General features: G+C 58.0%; 1 protein-coding gene across 6 annotated transcripts in view; it reads left to right on the forward strand.

Annotated features, from left to right (window-relative positions):
• Nucleotides 1-21,120, forward strand: part of MAD1L1 (mitotic arrest deficient 1 like 1) — a 273,678-nt gene that overhangs the window by 174,120 nt on the left and 78,438 nt on the right. For all 6 annotated transcript variants that reach the window (XM_072943447.1, XM_072943444.1, XM_072943446.1 and 3 more), the window contains 2 exons: nucleotides 2,748-2,836; nucleotides 18,540-18,630. In XM_072943447.1, the coding sequence (XP_072799548.1) occupies nucleotides 2,748-2,836; nucleotides 18,540-18,630 (180 nt within the window). The remainder of the gene's footprint in view (nucleotides 1-2,747; nucleotides 2,837-18,539; nucleotides 18,631-21,120) is intronic.

The raw sequence follows: 21,120 nt of genomic DNA on the forward strand, positions 1-21,120 counted from the left end.
CACGTACACACCTGTCAGGACGGGAAGTCAGCAGGTGCTCAGTTGCACCGAGGGCAGGCCGAGGGTGTCTTTGTATTTGCTGGAAAGCCATTTGACAAAATCCCACAATCAGCCTTGATTAAAATGTCTTCATAAAATACGAATATATGGGTAATTTCTCAACGTGATAAAATACTTCTGTTTCAACCAAAACCTAACCTGCTGTGAATAAGAAGATACTAGATTGGTTCCAGTGATGCTGCAAACAGGCCCAGGATGTCCCGTGTTATAACTGTAACTAAATATTCTGAAGACGCTCGTCACCAGCGTCAGACAGGAGGAGATGAAGGTATAAATGAGTGCTGGGGGAGGAGGGAGGTGACGGGGCCGGGGTGGCCGGCAGACAGCGGTCAACCCGAGACTCTGCCGAGGGATGGGGAACAAAACTAATAGGCGGACGCTTCAAGTTCCGTGTGAACAGAAATAGCAGGTTAGCAGGTTAGCGAGGCAGTGGAAGCAGACACTCCGCTCACAACAGCGGCAGCCAGAGAGCTGGAAAGACAGACAGAGGACCCTGGACGGGCCCGCGGGGCCTGAGGGACGCCCGTGTGACGGAGGAGGTGTGTCCACGTGCTCTGCACAGGCCCCCTTTGTGTAGAGATGGATCGTTTGGGCTTTTCTTTTTAAATACTGGTGGGAGAGATGAGGAGTCGTCAGATTCTCGGGACGGAATGGTGGGACGGTGCAGGAAGTCGGGGCGGACCCAGTGCCACACAGGGAGTCGGCAAGTGAGAAGGTGCAGCCCGCGGGACGGCGGGCCTTTTTGTACCAACGCAGGGACAGAGCTCTGTGTCCCCGCCTCTTGTCTGTGAAAAGCTTTAGCCTCCCAGGCCTCCCCTGAGCTCCCGAGAGCAAATTTAATCAGAAAAGTGAGAAGATACAGAAACATAGGAAAATAGTCAAGCGAGACAGCACAGTAACTGTTTAGCCAAGAAACAACCAAGGACCTGTGGTTCCTCCTCGCGGGCTGTAGGTGATATTCTGAGCCACGTCCCTGAGCTGCTTTGCAGACGCTGCATCCCCTGCCAGGTGGGGATGCTGACCACAGCACAGAGACCCCAGACCCACCGGACCCAGAGGGTTGATGAGGTCCAACCCGAAGTGGCACCCTCTCACCTCAGCACCAGCCAGTCAGAAGGGCGCCCACAACCCTCTTCCCAATGGTGCCTTTAGCACCCTCCCTGAAAGCCGGTGGGGGTTCTGGTCCCTTGAACACGAGCTGCCCGTGCCCCTTGCTTGGCCCCACATCGAGTGCCTGTGGTCACCACTGCACTTTCCTTCCCCACGATCTAGTGCCAGTCGACTGGCTTGCTGTGTGTGGGGCGATGACGACCCTGAGGGAGGCCGGTGACAGTTGATGACACTGCAGGCAGACGTGCCCTTTGACTGCTCGGTGTGGCTCCTAAGGCTCCCCTGCAGGTGAACTCTGCCATCTGAGCCGCCAGGGGGAGCAGACCAGACATGGGTGGTCAGGAGGCTGCCCGGACAGAGGAGGGTGACTGCCCCATGCACTGGTGTGGCAGTGCCTGCGCAGTCGTGAGCCTCACTGCAGAAGCACAGGCCGCCGCTGCCGGAGAAGAGGCTGGGTGGCGTTGGAGACAAGTGACGAGACTGGACACTCAGGGACGGGTGACGGGAGGCGATCCTCACATCAGGATGGCTGGGCTCCTGGGGGAGGTTCTGTGTGAGCCTGGGTTTCTGGGGCGGCAGCAATAGCGTCAAGGGGCACATGGGACAGGTGGACATGACTTCTCCTTGGATTCTGTTCCTCTTGTGACGCTGCGTAGCCCAGCCGTCACTGGTGCTTGCTCCGTGCCGTGGGCCATCTCCTTGATCAGGAGGGTGTGCCCAGAGCACCTGCCACCGCAGGGGTTGGGGGCGGGGGGCCGCGCCCCTCAAAGCCCCGGTGGGGGCCAGAGAAGTGGGTATGGGGCCCCTATGTGTAGCAAGATTCCACTGGGGCTGTTCTGGGAGCCGGTCTGCAGGGTGTTCGTGGGGCTGTCCATCCGAGCTGCAGGCTGGGGGTCTCCTGGGTGCGTGAGTCCCATCCAGGGCCCTAATGATTCGTGTCAGGGTGTCATAGAGACCAGAAGGCTCCAGTGCTGGGGATGGACTGGAGAGCGGCCAGAGCTTAGCCCAGGGCCGGGCCTGGGTGCGTCCTTCTGGGCTGCTGGCGGTGATTGAACACCGCATCTCGTCGAGGGGCTTTTGGAGCCCAGGACTGCCGAGCGCTGCTCTGTCCCGCGTCCCTGCACCGGGTCCACCGGGCGGGAGTCCCCTGGGCCCCTTCCCAGCATTCCTTGTGCCCCCAGGCGCAGTAGCACAGCTGTCATTCTGCAGCCCCTTCCGGGCCGTCTGTGCGTCCCCGTCGCCCCGTGGAGGAGTGCGAGTAGCAGAATAAGTGAAACATCATGACGGTTAGCGCGGATCAGAGCGCTGATAACGGGGGGGGCGTGTGCGTTATGAGGGCTGTGGGCCCCTTCCCAGGCTCTGACATCTCCCCCCACCGACCCCCGCCTGCCGTGTCCCTGCGGCTGCTGTGGAGACAAGAACTGAGCCTGGAAGGAGCCTGAGTTTGCCCAGCGCCTGCCGAGGGCGCCAGGGAGAGGGGCTCCTCGCCGCGACCCCCACAGGTGGGGCTCCTGGGGCCCGGCTGAGTGGTCTCGAAGCCCCAGTCCGCGTTGACCCCCTCCTGTGTTTCCTCGTAGCTGGAGGTGGAGCTGAAAATGCTGAGGACCCAGGCGGCCCCGGCCGAGGAGAGCTTCCTGTTCTCCAGGGAGGAGGTGAGCTCGCTCAGGTACGTTGCCTCTTTTGCAGCCTCCCCCCCTCCCCGGGCTCATCTCCGCAGGACGTGGCTTCCCCCCCTCGACCCGGGCTTGGCCTTTTGTCCGTGTCCTCTCTCGGGTTGGCCCGCCGTCCCCAGTGCCAGGAGGCAGCAGAGCGCGCCGTCGCAGGGAGCGGGAGCAGCCTCGCGGAGCCCCGCCCATGGCACGCCGCCCTGCGATGCGCCTGGAGCGGCCCGTGTGTCCCTGGGGTGTCTGGGTCTCCCTGGCCCCTCTCCACCCAGCGGGCTTCTCAGGGAGGGGAGACGGCGAGGTCCTTCAGCGAGAAGTCCCCGGGCAGGCATGCGTGCACAGAGCCATGAGCCTCTCCGCTCGGAGTGCCTGCTGTGGACCAGACTCCGGCCTCGGCTCCCTACCCCACAGCTGTTTCCGTGGGTCCGAGGAGACAGACCTGGGCCCAGGAGCCCGGCCCGCGGGAGGCGGTGGGGAGTCAGGAGGGAGACAGCCGGGCCCCGCCCACCGTGGGGCCCTGTCCCCTGCAGCTGGGTGGCCCTGACTGTGTGGCACCCTCTCCCGCGGCCCCGAATCCTGTGTGGCTGGGCCCCCGATGCCCTGATGCTGAGTGAAGGCAGTCACAGCCCCTCCTGGGTCCCAGGTCCTCCCTCTGTTTCCAAGGCGTTTCCCAGCTGAGGGCCGTGGCCTTGTAAGCAGCTGTCCTTGGGGACCCACCAGGGTCTGACGCTGTTCGTTTGTCCTTTGTTCGTCCGGTTGCTCGTGTGTTCGGGGGCAGGGTGAGGGCCGCTCCGGAGGGCAAGACGCCGGGAGCAGCCGTGGGCTGTCTCCCCGGGTCTCACGGTGCAGAGGGGACTCGGGGTGTCCCTTACAGTCGCTGTGTGATGGCAGGCTGTGGGAAGTGTGGCAGGGTGCCCTGAGCTGCGTCTGGGGGACCTGCAGGTGCCCTGGTCCGTGGGGCAGGTGCCACCCAGATTTCCCCCCGCGGAGAGATCACTGTGCAGGTGGGTGCCCCCACACCTGCTCGGCCGCATCCAGCAGGACGCTCTGCTTGGGCTCTGTGTCAGCAGGGCGGCCCTGGTTCCCCTGATCCGCAGCTGTGGTGTTGGCAAGGCCAGGGGCACAGCACTTTCTGCCCCCGGACCTGGCTTTGCACCTGGACAGGGTGCCACCAGCCAATAGAGGGTTAAGTCGGATGCAGACCTCATGGTGCGGTGCTGAGCGTCCAGGAAGCAGTAGAAGCCCTTGTCCTCCCCAGAACCGGGTCGTCAGGAGCAGACGCAGCACTGCAGGGGCTCGGGGGATGTAGCCGCCCCACACGGACTTGAAAGCAGCATCAAAACACACTTCAGCAGACAGTTGCACGTTCTCCTTAAACAAATGAGAAAATGGTAAACCTCAGCAAAGAAACAGAAGTTATTTTTTCTTTAAGAAAAGAACCAAACACATTATAGACCTGGAAAATACAATAACCAAAATAAACTCACTGGACAGGCCCCGCGGTAGCTGCAGGTCAGAGAGAATTGTAAACGCAAGGGCGAATCAATGGAAACGGCCTCACCAGAGCAGTGGGGAGAGCAAACAAGAGCCGAGCGTCCGGCTCTGCGGAGGAGACGCCACGTTCACATACCTGGAGTCCCAGGAGGGAGGGGAAAGGTTGGGGCTGGGAAAACATCTGAAGAAATAATGACTGAAAATTTCCCAAATTTGGTGAAGGGTGTAAAACTGCAGATTTAAGAAGTGGAGTGAGCCCCTCACAGCATAAAACCAGACATCCACACCATGACATGTGCTAATTAACCTTCTGAAAATTAAACACAAAGAAAAGATCTTGAAAGAAGCTGGAGAGAAGCACTGTGTCACCTGCGGGGAGACGGATCTGAGTGACAGCCAGTTTCTCATCTGAGACTGTGGGGCCAGAGAGAGGTGCACAACATTTTTCAAGTTCTGAGAGGAAAGAGCTGTCAGCAGTGAAAATACCCTTCGGGGATGAAAGGGAAATCAAGACGTCCTCAGACAAAGTGAAGCGAAGAGACTGTGTCACCAGCAGACCGGCCCTTAATGGAGGTCTAAGGGAGCCTTCTGGAAAAGAGGGGCACGGAGACAGAGGGAAGCTGGGACTCTCCAGAGGGAGGGGACCCAGGAGTGGGTCAGAACGGGAGAAGTGAGGCAGGCTCTGCCGACTTTCTTCTGCCTCGGGCCCGAGGCTGAAAGCCTGCAGCGTCCCGTGACGGCGGCGGTCACCAGCACAGAGAAACTCCGGAGCCGATTCCGATTTTAGAGTGGGGGGCGGGGGGCGTACGCCAGCGTCATGAGGCCGAGTTAAACGTGTGTGTTTTAATGCTCAGAGCAACCTCTAGGAAGACTGCAGTGCGAGGCCCTCGAGCCCACGGCAGAGTCAGGTGGAATTCTGAAGTGTGAGCAGGTAACCCACTGGAAGGCAAGAAGGAAGAAACGGAGACGGAGAACATACAGTAAAATGGCAGATTTGAACGCTAGTGAATCAGTCGTTACTTCACCGTCAGTGACCCAAGCCTCCAGTTAGAACATGCAGCCTGGCCGAGTGGACGGCAGCGCGTGACCCAGTGATATTTTATCCACAAGGGACTCAGCGTCGTCCCTAGTGGCAGAGGTAGGTTGAAAGTAAAGGAGTGAAAAGTGACGTGTCGTGCAGACGTTAATTCTCTGAAGGTGGGTGCGGCTTGTGTCAGTTACGTGACGTCAGATAAAATACTGTGACAGAGAGGGGCTTTACACAAGGGTCCGTCTGCCAGGAGGGTGCAACCATCCTAAGTGGACGTGTGCCAAACTCACGGAGCCACGACTGGTGGAGCTGGGAGCAGAAGCAGACCCACGCGAACAGTCGGGGACCCCAACACAATCCTCTCAGCGACGGTGGAAGAGCCGAACGTCGCCGTCAGCCACCGGGACCCCGCGGGCACGGGTGGGCGCAGGCCGGGTGCTGGGCGGGGTCCACATCCCTCCCAGGGCCACTGGAACGTTCACCAGGGTGGACCGCATCCCGGGTGGTAGGACACGTCTCAGCAGGTTCAGGACAGACAGCTCACTCCCGGAATGTTCCCTGACCCTAGGGAGCTCAGACCGGAAGCCAGTCATGGAAAAACAACAGGGAAACCGCTGAACGTTTGGAAGTTAAACCACAGCCTCTTAAATTAACAGCTGCCGCGTGGAAGAGGAGGTCTCCAGGGAGGGGAACGGCTGCGTGACCGTGAAAGGCACCTGCCAGCCCGCGGGCCGAGCTCCGAGCAGGGAGCGCCCACGCCGAGTGTGCACGTTAGAAGCGGGGGGTGTCTCTTATTTATATTCCAGCCTCGGGAACCTGGAGAACAAGAGCAAAATAGGCCCAAAACCGGCAGAAAGAAGAAAATAAAAAAAGAGGAAACAGTGAAGTTAAAGGAGAAAAACAGAATCATTGAAGCAAAAATCTAGTGCTTTGAGAAAGCTCAGTAAAATGAACCTCTAGCCAAAACTGACAAATACACAGAGGGAGGCACGAAGTAGGGCTGCTCGGCGGGCCCTCTGGCCGTTTGCGGGACACAGGGCGCCGTGACCAGCTTTCTGCTTACAGACTCATCGACTCAGGAGCAGTGGGACAACGAACTCCTCAGAAACTGAAACCGCCAGAGCTCAGCCGAGGTGAGGCAGATCATCTGAGTCGTCTTACAGACGTTAAAGCACTGAGTTTGTAATTAAAGTGCTTCCCTGAGAAGGTGTCACCCGGCGCGTATGGTATCCGTGGAGAAGTCCAGGCATTGAAAGAATAATCAGCATCAGTTTTACTGTCTTTCCAGAAAATAGAAGAAGTTGCCAGGGTTCGGGGGCAGGCTGTCTACAGAGGGGTGGCACGAGTCAGCCTTCTCGTGGGGGCGGCTCTGTCCTGACGGCGGGGCGGTGACACGGCCTGCACGTGCCAGGGCATCGCCCGGGAGCTGGGGACTTCCAGGCTGTTCGTTCACGTCGTTACCGCAGAGGGAGAGACCCAGTGGTGGGGGGGTTCCTCTTCTTTTTCCTTTTCTTTTGTTTTCCTTTTTTGCAAGTTCCTGTAATTATTTCCTAAAAAGTTAAAAAAAAAAAAAAAAGGCTTCCAAGCGCTCGTCCAGCTGAAGCCCTGTGGTGACGCCCTTCCTGAGACCCCCGGGTTTTCTGTGCTGTAGAGGCTTCCAGGCTCCTCCGCTGCTGGTCTGGGATTTACCACTCATTCCTCTGCCTTCCAGCGTCTCAGGGTTTTGGGCGTTTTCCCTCCGTCTTCTCTGTCCTTTCGGCAGCAGGCCCCAGGAGAAGTAAGGACACACTCTCCTCTCATTTTAATGGCATCTCAGGGGAGGCTGCACTGAGATGCGGAGGTTGGAGCCCCGTCTCTAAGGGACCCCTTTGGTGCTTCTTCCATTTGTGTGTGTTTTACACACCGTGGAACCCACATCATTAAACCCTGCTTCTCCACTTCATGCCGCACCCTTTCCCTTGGTCTCGCAGACTTCGTGTGAGTGTACTTTGCTCCGTTAGGCAGTTGGTTTGTCCACTTTGGGGGCTTGAGTTGTTTCACGTTTCCAGCTGTTAAGAGCAAGCCACCGCGAGCGTCTCTGGGCACTAACTGTTGTCCGTGTTTTGATGTTTCGGGGCCTCCAAAGCCTGCCGGTACTTGGACTGACTTGCGTCTACGATTCCGATACTTCATGGCTTTGAAAGCGAGCACAGCTCTCCTCCAGCCCCAGCGGCAGTTAGTGACGGCACCCGTGGCGCTGTGAGAGTAATTAGCCGTAGCGATTGTATCGAAGCGCTGGTGCTCACCCCGCACTTGGGTGGGCCGGGCTCTGCACCCCTGCGCGCGCTCTGCTGGCCGCCTCCTGACTTCTAACAGGAGCCCCAAGGGAAGTTTAAAAACACCTGTTTCATTGAGGCATAATTTACTCTGTGTCCCTTTTAATGTGCAGTGTCGTCAGGGTGGGGTGCGCAGGGTGGCTGTGGGAGGGGTCCCCCAGAGAAGGGGTCTACAGCAACGTGTTGTCTTCGGAGCAGCTGAAAACAACAATTAAACCAAAGGAGAGCCAGTCTGATTGTTATGTCACCGTGTTCCTTCAGGTCTAGAGCCCGTCAGCGATAAAATGCTCCTCCCACCAGGTACCTGCACAGCCACGTCTGACACAAGTGGGCACAGAACACAGACTAGGCGACCTTTTGTTTTTTACTTTAAAATTATTACATGGTAAAATTGTCTTTTTGTTGGTGTACAGTTCTGTGAATTGTAGTTATTTGCCCTCTCACCAGCACACAGAATAATTCCCTCACTTCAGAGTCGCCCTCTCGCTGTCACTTTACGATCACCTACCTGCCTACCCACAGCCCCCCGGCGACCACTCATCTGTTCTCCGTCCCTTCAGTTTTGCTTTTCCGATGACGTCTGATGCATGGAATCCCGGGCGTGTAACCTTCTGAGACTGGCTTCTCTCCCACAGCGTAGGTGAGACTCACCCAAGACGCTATCTGCACAGAATCCGTCCCCCTCTGATCCCTGTAGCTCTCCACCGAGTTTCGAGAGCAGGAAGCGTGAGTCTTACAGCTCTGTTGTGCTTTTCCGAGGTGGTGGTGACTCCTCTGATGTCCTAACGGTGTCAGGTCTTCCTGTCCATGAGCATGGACTGTCTCTCCATCTGTTAAGTTTTTCTTTAATTTCCTTCAGCAATCTTCCGCAGTTTTCGTTACAAATCTTACCCCGTCCTGGGTAGGATTAATTCCTGAGTACTTGGCTGGTTTTGATGCTCTTTAAGTAGAGTTAATTTTCTTAAATTTCCTTTTCAGATTGTTCATTGCCGGTGTATAGAGAGAGAACTGACTGTGATCTGTATTGAAGAGTGTGAGTCATTGCAGCCACAGGCTTGCCAATTTTGTTGACCTTTCGAATAACCAGGTTTGGTTTTGTCGATTTTCTTAGTTGTTCTCTAGTCTGCCATTCAGTCTCTGCTCTAACCTGTGTTATTCTTGCCTTTCTGCCGGCTTCGAGGTCAGCTTGCTCTTCTGTCTCTAGTTTCCTAAGGTGCACAGTTAGGCTACTGATTTGAGGTCTTCCTTCCTTAGTGTGGGCATGTAGGGCCGTAAGGCCCTCCAGTGTTTTGTTTCCATTCATCTCAAGTATTGTCTGACTTCCTTGTGATTCCTTCTCTGATCTCTTGGTTGTTTGAGAGTGTGCTGTTCGGTTCTCGCACACTTGTGAGTTTTCCATCTGTTACTGGGTTCTGCTTCCATCCCACTGAGTTAATTCCATGAGAGAAACAAATTTAGCTTACTAAGACCTGCTTTGCGGCCTGTCCTGGAGAACGTCCGCGTGCACTGGGCCGGGGCGCGTCCCAGGCTGTCGGGTCTGACGGACAAGGTTCCCAGGCTCCCCGCTTCCTCGCTGGCCGTCTGTCAGGCTGCAGTCGCTCCTTTCCATAGCCGGCTGGTATTCCACTGACGGGCCCACCACAGCCTGGAGAAAGGCCTGTCTGCTCACTTGTTGAGGGATGTTTGCGCTGCTTTCGGCTCGGGCCAGTTGTGATGAGAACTGCCGAGGACACGCGTGCTCGGGCTGTGTGGGGACGTCGGTCTTCACTCCTCCAGGGTAGACGCCCAGGAGCGGAATTCCTAGGTCGTGCGCCGAGTGGGCGGCTGGCTTTGGGTGGGGTTGGTGGCTGCTTAGACGGAGCGTGTGAGAGTCTGGGGCCCTCCGCTTCCTTGTCAGCCCGCGGCATCGTCAGCGTTCCTGTTCTCGCCCTTCGGCCGCGTGCGGTGTCGCCTGCGGTTCTCACTGGTGCTTCCCAGATGCAGCTGGTGTTGGACGTCTCGTCATGAGATGAGCTGCCGCCCGTTCAGCCTCCCTGCTGAGGTGCCTGTTCAGATATTTTACGTGTCTTTTACCCAATTGTTGTTTTTTGTTCGTTTTTAATTGTTGGATTTTGCAAGTTCTTTATGCATTTAGGGTAGGTGCTTGTCAAATGTGTGATTTGCAGATATTTTCCCTTAGTTTGTAGCTTGTTTTTCATTATCTCACCAATGTCTTTAACAAGAGTTTTTAATTTTGATAACATCCTATTGATCAATTTTAGATGTGGAGTCTGGACAGTTCTTGCCTGGCCCTAAGTATCAAAGATGTTCTCCTGCATTTTTTCTTAAAATTTTAGTTTCACATTTTACGTTTACGTCTCTGATCTATGTGTTCAGGTGAATTTGGTGCAAGGTGCAAGGTTTAGGTCAGTATTTACTTTTGTTTTATTTTTGTTTGAGGCTGCTCAGTTGCCTTGGCACCGTTGGCGGTAGGGGCTGCTCTCCCCTCGCCGAGTCGCTCCGGTGCCTGTGTCAGGAGTTGGCTGGGCGTATTTGTATTTGTATTTCTTGACTCTCCAGTTTGCGGAATTGATCTCAGTATTTATCTCATCCCTACTGTCTTGATTACTGTGGCCTCAGGGTAAGTTTGAAAATCTGATAGTGTGATTCCTCCAATTTCATTCTTTAAAACATTTTTTTTGTATTATTGTTATTTTTTTCCCTTGACCGAGGAGGCACTGGGGATTGAACCAGGACCTTGTGCACGCCAAGCACATGCTCTACCCACACCTCCCTCATTCCTCTTTCTCACAATTGTTTTAACTAGTTCCTTAGACTTTTAATATTAACTTTTGAATTGATTTGTCTGCACCTACCCCCCAACCCCCCAAAAAATATCCTGCTGAGATTTTACTGGCGTTGTGTTAAGTTTACACTTGAGTTTGGGGAGAATTGACGTTCTCACTATGTTGGGGCTTCCATTAACATGGAATGTTTCTGTTCACTTACATCTCTGAGTTCTTCCATCAGCCCTTTGTGCTTCCAGTGTACAGATTCTGCACGTTTTATTAGATTTATACGTCAGTTTGTCTTCCTATATCAGTGGTAAGTTTTGTTTCATTTTTGTTTACTATTAATTGTTACCATTGCCGTTGTGTAGAAGTGACTGATTTTTGAGCTGTTCGCCTTGTCTCCTACACCTTAGCAAACACGTATCGGTTCTGTGAACGCTGTCGTTGGTGTCTGTTCTTGGTTGGCTCCTTGGGGTTTTTCTGCGTGGTCTGCTGTGCGTCAGTTTGGTCAGTTTCGTGTCCCCTCCAGATGGTGTGTCTTGCTCTGCTTGAGGCTTCCACTCTGCGACTGGAGCGGAGCGGCGAGGGCGGGCGCCCCTGCCTCGCTCCTGGTCCTGGGGGAGCACCTCGTCTCACCGTGAGGAGCGACGGGACTTGTAGGTTTTCGTGGCCGTTTCGGGATGGAGGAGTCTCCTTCTATTCTTGATTCCTTTTCGTGTTCTTAGCTTGTCGTGAGTAGCTGTTGTCACATCCTTTCCTTTCCTTGCCTACGTTGATGCGATCATGGGATTTTTCTGCTAAAGCCGTCAGTATGGTCGATTGCATCAGTTTATTTTTCAGGATTGAACCGGCCTGACACCACGGGGTAAACCCTCCGTGGCTGTCGTGGAGTGCTCTTGCATGTCGCTGGATTCACCTTGCCCGTGTCCTGTTGATGATTTTGTGGTCTGTGTCCGTGAGGGTGCTGGTGTGTGGTTGTCGCGTCTGGTGCCATCGGGCCTGGCTCCGTGTGTGCGTGGGCGCTGGCCCTGTGCAGCCTGCTGGGAGGCGCACCTTCTCTCTCTGGAAGAGAGTGTGTAGGGTTGGCACCGTGTCTTCTCGAACGTCTTCTGTGACCATTTGCACCCGTGAAGGCGTCCGGGCCCGGGTCCTTCTGCACCGAAGGGCTTCAGCAGGCCAGCCGCTCGGGGGCCGGGGAGCGTGAGGTGTGGGCTGTGCTGGGCGTGGGCGCCTGCGGGGCCCGCGCGGGAGGGAGCCCCTGTTCCCGCCGCCGCCTGCCTCCTCTGGCTTTCCCCCTTCGCCGTCTTCCGGAGGTTCCCAGGTTAGCTGGTCTCTTCAGAGAAGCGGTGCTGGGCTTCCTCCTCCTGTTTCCTCTTCTCGGCCTCACTGGCCTCTGCTCTTACGTTTTCCCTTCGTCTGCTTGCTGCGGGTGAGTTTTCCCCGTTCGCTAGTCTCTTTCGGGGGAAGCTCAGCGTGTCGACGTGAGAGCTTGTTTGCTAACGCGAGCGTCTGGGGCTGCGGGCTTTTCTCTAAGCCCTGCTTGGCTGCGGGGTTGCTTTTACTATCTTTTCAAACGTCCTGACGTTTTCCTTTCCTTACTGATACCTGGTTTAATTCTGTTATGGTCTGTGAATGAGTCTGTACAGCTTTAGTTTATTTTTTAATGTGCCACGTTTCGTTAATGCCCCAGCAAGAGGCTCTGCCTCGGAGCCTGTCTCATCCCTGCTTGAGAAGACGGTGTGTCCTGCTGCGTTTGGGTGGTCTGCTCTAGAGACTTCTGTGGGGTCTGACCGGGAGGTGGTGCCGTCAGTCTGGAACGCTCGCTGTCTCCTGTGTCCATTCTCATTTGTACCTGAGCTGGGACTTTTCACATCTCCAGCTGACCTCGCCCATTTGCCCCTTCCTCCTCCCAGCTCCCCGTATTCTGAAGCTCTGCTTTTAGGAGCGCCCTCACTTAGGGCAGTGGGGGCTTCCTGGGGGATAACCCGCCGTGCACTGGAGTGGCCGCCCCTCGGGGTGGGGGTGAGCGCCTGCTCTGGGCTGCCCTCTGCCCGGCGTCGGTCCTGCCTGCCCTCCCTGGTTTCTCCCTTTTGTTCTGTCTCCTCTCCTGCCGGCTGCTCGTCCTAGGGTGACTCTTGACTTAAGGGGAGCTTCAGGGACAGCGCAGGAGCCCCACTCCCCCCGCCTTTTCCCTCGTTGCCAACGTCTCACATTTGCTCGCGCAGATCTGTTCTCGGCGGGTCGCTGTCCGCTCGTCTGCAGCCGTGTTTGGATTCGCTGGTTTGCTTCCACGCTTGTCTGGCAGGTTTCGCGATGAGGCTGAGCTCCTGCGTTTGGGGGAGATGCTTGGGCTTTCGGAATGTGCCTTCTCATCACGTGAGGCCCCAGGGCCCGTGCCGTCACAGCTCCTGCTGTAAACAGTCAGGACGAAGACGCTCTTCCCTCCGTGCTTGGAAATCTCAGCTCAGCAGCCCGGGGGCTCGCGCGCACGCCCTGCCTTCCGCAGGACGCGCGCAGGCCAGCCCGGATCTTTGTGATCTGATGGCAGAGCTGCCCTTTGCTCCAGGCTCCAGTAGCATGTTCACTGCCCCTGAGCCTCACCGGAGCCGCCCTTCACGCCCTCCTTTCCAGCGCCCGCCTCGCCACCAGCCAGCCTCTACCCACCAGCCGCTGCCACCTGCCCAGCGCCCAGCTCAGGCCACCCTCACCCACCCCACAGCCCGGGTACCTTAACCCACAGGCGTTCATTTTCTCAAGGTTCTGGAGGCCAGAAGTCTGAGATTGGGGTGTCGGCAAGCTCGGTCTCTTCTGAGACCCCCTCCTTGGCTTGCCGACACCGCCTTCTGCCGTGTCCTCACGAGGCAGAGGGAGCGAGCGGCAGACTGTGGTGGCTCCTTACGAGGACATGGCCCTCTCCCGACCTCATCTGACCTGCTCACCCTCAAAGACCCACCTCCAGATACCATCACACAGGGTTAGGGCTTCCACATGTGGGTCTGGGGGAGACACAGACGTTAAAGCCTGGAGCGGGACCCCCCTCCTGGACGAGCAGCTCCGGAGCTGGTGCCGCGGGAGCACGGGCCACAGATGACCAAGGGGCAGATGAGCCAGCGGCGGCGATGTGGCTGCAGATCCCCGAGCACAGCCAGCTGGGCCTGCAGTCCCGCCTGCTCCCCGTCCAGCTGGCCCCCCAGGAATCTGGCCCCCACCCCGTTACCCAAGTTCTGGGAAGATAGTCATTCTTCACTCAGAAGTTTCCAGGGCGTGTGGTCCACTCAGTATGAGTATTTTAGGCAAAATAAAATGCCCCTTTCCGGCCAGCTCCTCCTGGCAGGCACCCCCCTGCTTCTACTGGCTTCATCTTCTCAAGAAGTGGCCGGGACGCCATCCATTTCCTGTAATACCCTCCGTGGTTAAAAAACTTGGAGTCTGTCGGTTTCAAGAAGCTTAGGGCAGGCTGATTGCGTTAAACCACTGGAAGGCAGACCAGCGTGTGAGCTTTCGAGCAGACACGCACGTCCTCGGTGAGCGAGCAGTTTTCCGGGAAACGAGGGTGCGGAGGAGGAAGCGGCCGTCCGTAAAGCCCACAGGCGCGTGCTGCTCACGTGGTGTGTCCTCGGACAGCCAGGACAGGTTCCAGCTCCCGCCTGTTGACACGTCTTCGTCCGCACACGGCTGCTTACCTGAAGTTAGCCCTGAGGACGTCTGCTCCCCAGCCTTCATTATCCGTCACGTTTGTTTTCAGAGGGGCCTTGGCAGCGGGGCGCTCACCCAGCCTGTGCCTTAGATGCAGAGCCCTTCCCCCAGGCGGCTTCCCGGAGGTGCCCACACCTGACCCTCCCGCACACGCGGGGCGCCTCTGGGTCTTCCCCCGGCAGCGCTGACCCAGCAGGTGAGGGCATCCACGCTGGCGCCTGACTGCCGGCTCTGGACCGCAGGTCCTGGGCGGGCTGCTCCCCTGCAGTCACTTACCCTCTGTGAGCCTCAGTTTCCCCTCTGAAAAGGGGAGATTGGACGTGAGCTGCGTGGAGGGCCCTGGGCCCTCCTGGGTGCCAGAAACGCTGCTCTGCTGATCGGCCGCGGGTCCCCATGATGCCTGGCGGACCGCGCAGTCACCGCAGCTCCATGCCGGTCTGTGCTCCTCCATGGGACCGGGACCCCGGCTGCGGCGCAAGAGGCAGCCCTAACGCCTGCACGGGCGTTGCTGCTGTGGGTGCGGCACCAGGCCGGGGGGCAGCGGGCAGGGCTGCTGGCCCTGACCCGCCAGCCCGCTTCTGGGGGCGGAAAGCAGTCAGCGCCGGCGGCATTGCTGCAGCATGGTCTTCACGGCTTTGCTGGCTCAGCGAAGGCTCTTCGTTTTGTAAATGTACAGCCGCACACGTTTTCACACCCACACATGGAGGGAGACACACAACGGACACAGAGGGCCCCGCACCCCCGGGGCAGCACCGCACTCAAGGCGGTGGACGCGGCATCACCCCAAACACTTCCTCTTGCGTGACGAGGCCCCCGCCCCGCAGCCGCGCGGAGCTGGGCTGTGCCTCCCGCCCGCAGGTGAAGGGGCCGCGCGGCGCGGGTCCCGGCGCCCCTCCCTCGGACAGAGGCGCCGTCGCCCGGCGCACGCTTGCTGGCGGACACCTCGTCTCCCCAGTTTGGGGCTGTTGTCAGTGAGCCGCTTTGTCACACGTAAAGCCCCTGTGTGGACGTGTGCGGGGCGCGGCGAGTTTCCGTTCTGAGAGGCCTGCCGTCTGAGTCGGAGCGGCCGCCCCTCCCGCCTCCACGCGGCAAGCGGTCCAGGGCTGCTGGGGCCTGCGTCCTTGCTTCCTGGGGACGTTGGGCTCTCTTCACGTGCCTGTCATTGTGTCCCTTTGGCAAAATATCTCTTTGGAGCTTCTGCCCGTTTTCTCCGGAGCCCTGCTCGCTGCCTGGGGCTCTGGAGCGCCCCCCTGCGGCGCCAGCCTTGCTTCCTGAGACGCGCCTCTTCGTTCTCCGCACCACGTCTTTTAAAGAGAAGCTTTGGTCAGTTTTTTCTTTCATGTGTGAGGATTGGGGTGTGGTGGCTGTGACATCCCCGCCTGTCCCAGGTTCGCAAAGGTTTTGCCCGTAGTTTTATGCAAATTAATCATGTTTTACTTTACATGTAGATTTATTAACGGTTTGGGTTAGTTTCTCATGTTCTACAAAGACGGACGTCAGGACTGTTCCAGCACTCGCTGTTGGAACACCGTTCCTTCCACACCTGCCCCGAAGCTGCCCGTGTGCGTCGTGGGCGCCGCTCTGCCCGGCGGCCCGGCTCTGGCCGGCACCGCCTTGACGGCTACAGCTGTAGGTCCTGTCAGCCCCCAGCTTTGCCTTTTCTCCGTGTCGTGTTGACAGTTTTAGGTTCGACACATTTCCATGTGAATCTTGGCGTTGGCTCGTCAGCACGTGCGGAGAAGCTCCTGGGCTCTGATGGGACTGCTCCGATTCCGTGGCCTCCGGCATGGGGAGGGCGGCCCCCGCGCGCTGCCCTCCGTCGCCCTCGGGGAGCGGGCTGGGGCCACCGCAGGGGGGCCTCCCGCCGCTTCTCCACGTGCCTCTGCGTGTCTCTTGTCGGAGATACCGCTGTAAATGACGTTCCCCGGGTATCTTTGTCACCGACTTCTAGTGTGATTTCGCTGTGGTTGCAGGATGCATTTTGAAAGACGAGACTGTGCTCAGTACGCCCAGGCCCCTTCAGCCGGCGCCCGCCTGCCCTGGTGGGCACCCCGCGTGCCCGGGGAGGCCGGCCTGTGCCGGCGCAGCCGGGGGTCTGCACGGCCGGAGGGGCGGTGGTCGGGTGGGCTGACGGGCTCGGTCTGCTCTGCCCTCCGTGCCTTCTCTTGGCTGCTCTGTCAGTTATTGGGAGAGTGTCTCGAAGCCCGACGCTGACTGTGGACTGGATCTCTCCTGCATTTCCGCCGGCCTTTGCTTCTCCTGTGACGCTTCCATCAGTGCAGGAATGTTTCACGTTGTCCTGACCTCCTGGGCAGGTGACCGCCACCCTGCGTCTTCACGTCGCAAGTGCACTTTTCGTTGGCGGCCTGTGTAACTGGGTGCAGCTTTTCCATCCATTGTGAGTGTCTCTCTGCCGTTTAACGGGGGTGTTCAGAGCACTCACATTTGCTGTGGTCGCTGTGTGGTTAGGTTTGATCTTGTCACCCTGTTTTCTGCTTATTCCATCTCTTGTTCATTCCCGTTTTCCTATTTTTCTGGCTTTTTTAAAATTAGTTGGGTGTTTTTTATGACTCCATTTTATTTCCTTTTCTGGCTTTTCAGTTGTAGCTTTTTTTTTTTTAATTTCAGGGGCTAGTTGAAGGTTTACCGTGTACTTCCTTCGCTTACCTCAGTCTGCCTTCACGCGATGCCACGCCTTTTCACATGCAGCACAGCTCCGTGCAGCTGGGTGCATCTGTCTGTGCAGCCTTTGCGTGGCTGCTGTCACGCATTTTGTTTGTGCTCATGTCTCAAACCCCCAGGATACTTTGTTAGTTTTGTTAAAGCAGTCAGTCTCTTTAAAAAGTGGTCACGTAAGTGTCGTAGCAGACTTAAAGGTGTGCTGGTCACGCACCTGCCCGCATCCTGTGGCTCCGCGCTCCTCGCTCCGTGTGGGCCCGCACCGCCCTCTGCGCCTCCTTCTCTCTCCCAGGAGGACGCCCCTGGCCTTCCCTCTGGACCAGGCCTGCTGGTGACGAGCTCCTTCTGCTCTTGGGTGTCTGAGAACAGCGTTCTTTTGCTTTTGTTTGAAAGGTATTTTCACTGGGAATAGAATTCCAGGCTGGCATTTTAAGTTTTCTCCCAGTATTTTTTTTTAATCTGGTGGGGAGGAGGTAATTAGGTTTATTTATTTTTTTGAGGAGGTGCTGGGGATTGAACCCAGGGCCTTGTGCACACTAAGCGTGTGCTCTACCACTTGAGCTGTGCCCTCCCCGCACCTCCCAGTGTTTTAAAGAGTTTTCTCCTCTTTCTCACCCGCAACGTCTCTGCTGAGAAATCGGCCTTGCTCCTCCGTGCGCAGCGCTTCCTTTCTGCGGCTGCTTGTGGGTCCTTTATCACTGCTTTTGAGCAGCTGGATTGTTCTGTGCTCTGGGGCTGTTTTCTTCCTGTTTGCTGTGCTGGGTTTGTGTGGCTTCTGGGATCTGTGGCTTTGAATTTCCCATCACGTCGGAAGCCCCCTTGCGTCCCTCGCTTCCTGCGGTGACTCCAGCTTCGTGAGGTTCCCCGCCGCTTGGTGACTCTCTCTTCAGGTTTAAAGATCCAGCGTCCTCCACTTCTGTGGTTCTGCCTCAAGCACAAGTGCCAGTGTCTGTGGACGCTCACGTGATGCCCTGTGCCGTCCTGGTGGGTCTTACCTGCCTGCTCACCTTCCTCACCGTGGGTCACACTTTCCTGCTTCTTTTAATGCCTGGGACCCTGTTTGGACAGCAGACATTGTGAATCTTAGCTTGCTGGGTGCTGGGCGTTCTTGTGTTCTTACAGGTCGTGTTGAACTTTTTTCGGAGGTGCACTCGGGTTCCCTGGGAGGAGGCCGGTCCTCACAGATCTTGGTTTTGTGGTTTGCTGGGCCGTCCTGAGCAGCTCTCCTCCCACCCCCGAGCCAGGCCCTCCCTGGTGCGTCCGTGGCACGCAACTTTCCCACTCTGGCTGGTGGGAAGGGCTCTTTTCCTCACCTGTGTCAGTGCTGGCTCTGCTTCCTGGGCACTTGATTTTAAATCATATGAATGTGGTGCTTATTCAAAAACTTAAATTAAAAAGAAGAAGCACAAACAGGCACCTTCTCACGGTGAGCGGCAGCCTTCCTGCGTCCCCCCCGCGACCGGCCCATCCTGCTGCCCCGCCCCAGCCTCTGGCCGCCGGCGGGCCCGAGCCACGCCGGAGATCTTCCCGTGGAGACTCATCAGGTGGTCGTCTGAGTTCCCGCGTCCTCCGCAGCATCGTCCTGCTGTTGCTTCTGCCCCCCCCCCATATTTCACAGATGCACATTTGGGAGCAAACTTTATAACCCCGTCTGGTAGCCTTGCCCCTTTTCCCCCCAGGGGTCACGGCAGGGGTCCCTTCACATCCACTCTCCCTGCAGGTTGAAGATTGAGGAGCTGGAAGGGGAGCGGCGGCGTCTGGAGGAGGACAAGAAGATGCTAGAGGCGCAGCTGGAGCGGCTGACCCTGCAGGTGAGCCATCCCAGGACTCGCTGCCCTGCCACTCCCTCCCGGACTCCACGTCTGAGGTCCCGGCTCCTCGGACTAAACTTGTGCAGGGTCCTGGCCCACACACGCCCTGCTGTCCGGGAGTGTGTATCCCAGAGCCCGGCGAGGACAGCCTGCCCACTGGCTGCGCAGTCACCAGCCCCGTGGGTTTTCATGCCATCCTCCCGACCGCTGGCCACAGAGCTCGCCATCCGCGGTGTGGAAGGCAGCGCCCCTCAGAGCTTCTCTGTGTGGTTGGGGTTTGCGTCCCAGCCCCCCTGCCCCCGTCAGCCTGCAGTGGTGAAGCAGGGCTGCTGTTTATACTGTTTTAGTTTCACTTTGTTTTTCATCTTCATCCCCATCTCGATTGTTCCATGGCAAGAAGCCTGCAGGTTTGTGATTACCCAGATTTTGGACAGGCCATTGATTTTTGTCTTGACACCTATTAGAGGCAAATCAAATCTCTTTTTTATTCCCGAGTCCTGGAGATGGGAGAAGTGACAGCCTTGATAAAGCAAGGCGCCATGAGCCGCAGCCGGACTGTGTTCAGCTCCAGGACCTGTCATCTTGGGCCGTTTTAATTGGGCCGCAGTCCTGAAGGGAGAGCTGTTGCTGGCAGGTGCATTCCCGGCCGCCCGTCAGCGGCGCCCTGTCAGGCAGAGCTGGGGGGGTGTCTTCCTGGTACTTAGTTGAGCTCAGCCTGAGGCCATGGCTGGTGCCTTCCCCAGCCTCCCGGACTGGGGCTCAGCAAGTCCTGCCAAAATCGATGTTTCCTTTCTTCCTGCTCCAGGGCTTGAGGCCTGTCATGAGGATCCTGCAGTGGTCCTCGGTGAGGGTGTCAGGGGTCACGTGGCTGGGCGGAGGGTTCCTGTGGAGGAGAGGAGGGCCGGCGGTGCCCAGTGCAGCATGGGCTCAGCAACGCAGACCACATACGGCCTCCTGGGCTCCACGTGGGCCTCGCGTGGGGCGGGGGGGCCTGGCTGTGCGTCCTGGAGCCGCTCGTGGCATCCTGTCCAACCCCGACACCGGGGAGGGAGCATTGCCCCATCACCGTGCACTTGCTGAGCTTGGGAGGAGCAGCTGCAGGCCTTGCTGAGGGAGCAGGGAGATGGCGGGCGGCACCCCGACCCCCGCGGGGTCATTCTGGTCCCGGCAGAGTGGACGGGGAGGCACCTTGTGTGGCTCAGGGAGCCGATCCAGGCGGCGTTGGAATGGGTCTGGGGGTGACGTGGACCCATGCAAACAGCAGGCACTGTCAGGGACACGGGCCTGCACATCCGCACACCGCGGGGCCTCGGGGACGCTGTCTGAGCTGTGGGACTTTCCCATCCGAGCCCCAGTGCATCCAGTGTGGAAAACCGGGGACGGTGACCCACATGGGGGTCACTGGGGACATCTGACCACACCACTGCGAGGGCAAAGACCTCATCCCCTTCTTTGCCCCCGGGGCTGGCACAGCAGGACAGTGCACCACACGCCTGCAGGCCTGGCTGCTGCGCGCCTGGCTGCGCGGCCTGCAGCCCACGCGGAGCGGAGGAGGCCGCGCTGAGGCCCATGGGCGCAGCCCCCCACCCCGCCGCGTGCTTATCAGCCGCTGCCGCCTGCTCTGCACGCACATCTCTCCTCTCCCTCCGGAGGAGCCTCCAAGTCGGCCGCTTCAAGGAAGATTGATTAAAATCCGCTGCAGTTTGACTTAATTGGGAACATATGCTTGGAGAGGGCGCTCAACTAGTTAGAAGTCTTTGTAATTAGCTCACAGCTGGTTGGTGAGAAAACGGCTCCAGTTACTGCCCAGAGCTGGGCGTGCTCCTCCGGGCTGCGGGACAGGGCCTGGGAGGGAGGCTCCCGGGCCACCTCCTTCTGTGTCCTTGGCCTGTCCAGGTCCCTCTGGGGTCCTCAGCTGTCCTCGCTCATCTGGGGTGACCTGCATGCATGTGTGCGTTCCTAATGTCGCCAGCTGTCAGGGAGGCGAAGCCCCTGCTTAGAGATGGGGAAGCGGAGGCCCAGTTAGCCAGACATGATCAGTCATCCTGTAGAGACAGGATGGACTTCGAACATGTTCTCGAGGACTGAAACTGCGCAAACCAGCTGGAACTCTGAGTCTGAGCGGGAGCCGTTCTATGGTTCCTGGTATGGCTGCAGGAGTCGGGGGCTCTGGAAACCAGACTCTTGGGGAACCGGTGGGAACAGTGGGTGCCCAGGCCTGCCCGCCCCCCTTTCCACACCCTCCCAGCCTTTCCCAGCAGCCCTGGCATCACTGGGCCACTGGCCTGGTTGGGGGTACTTCCTGGGTGCCCCCACCTTCCTCCTGCCCCGTCCCACCCCACCCCAGGCACTCCTCCATTGGCCTGGGATTCCCACGACTGGGAATGCAGGCGCTGCTGCCGTTTGTCCTGACAGACCTCCAGGGACCCTCTGCTGGGGGTGGGGGCACACTGGGCCTGGGTGTTGGCTCTGTCCCTCACCAGCAGAGGC

Source organism: Vicugna pacos, chromosome 18 (assembly GCF_048564905.1).
Source record: "Vicugna pacos chromosome 18, VicPac4, whole genome shotgun sequence".
NCBI lineage: Eukaryota > Metazoa > Chordata > Mammalia > Artiodactyla > Camelidae > Vicugna > Vicugna pacos.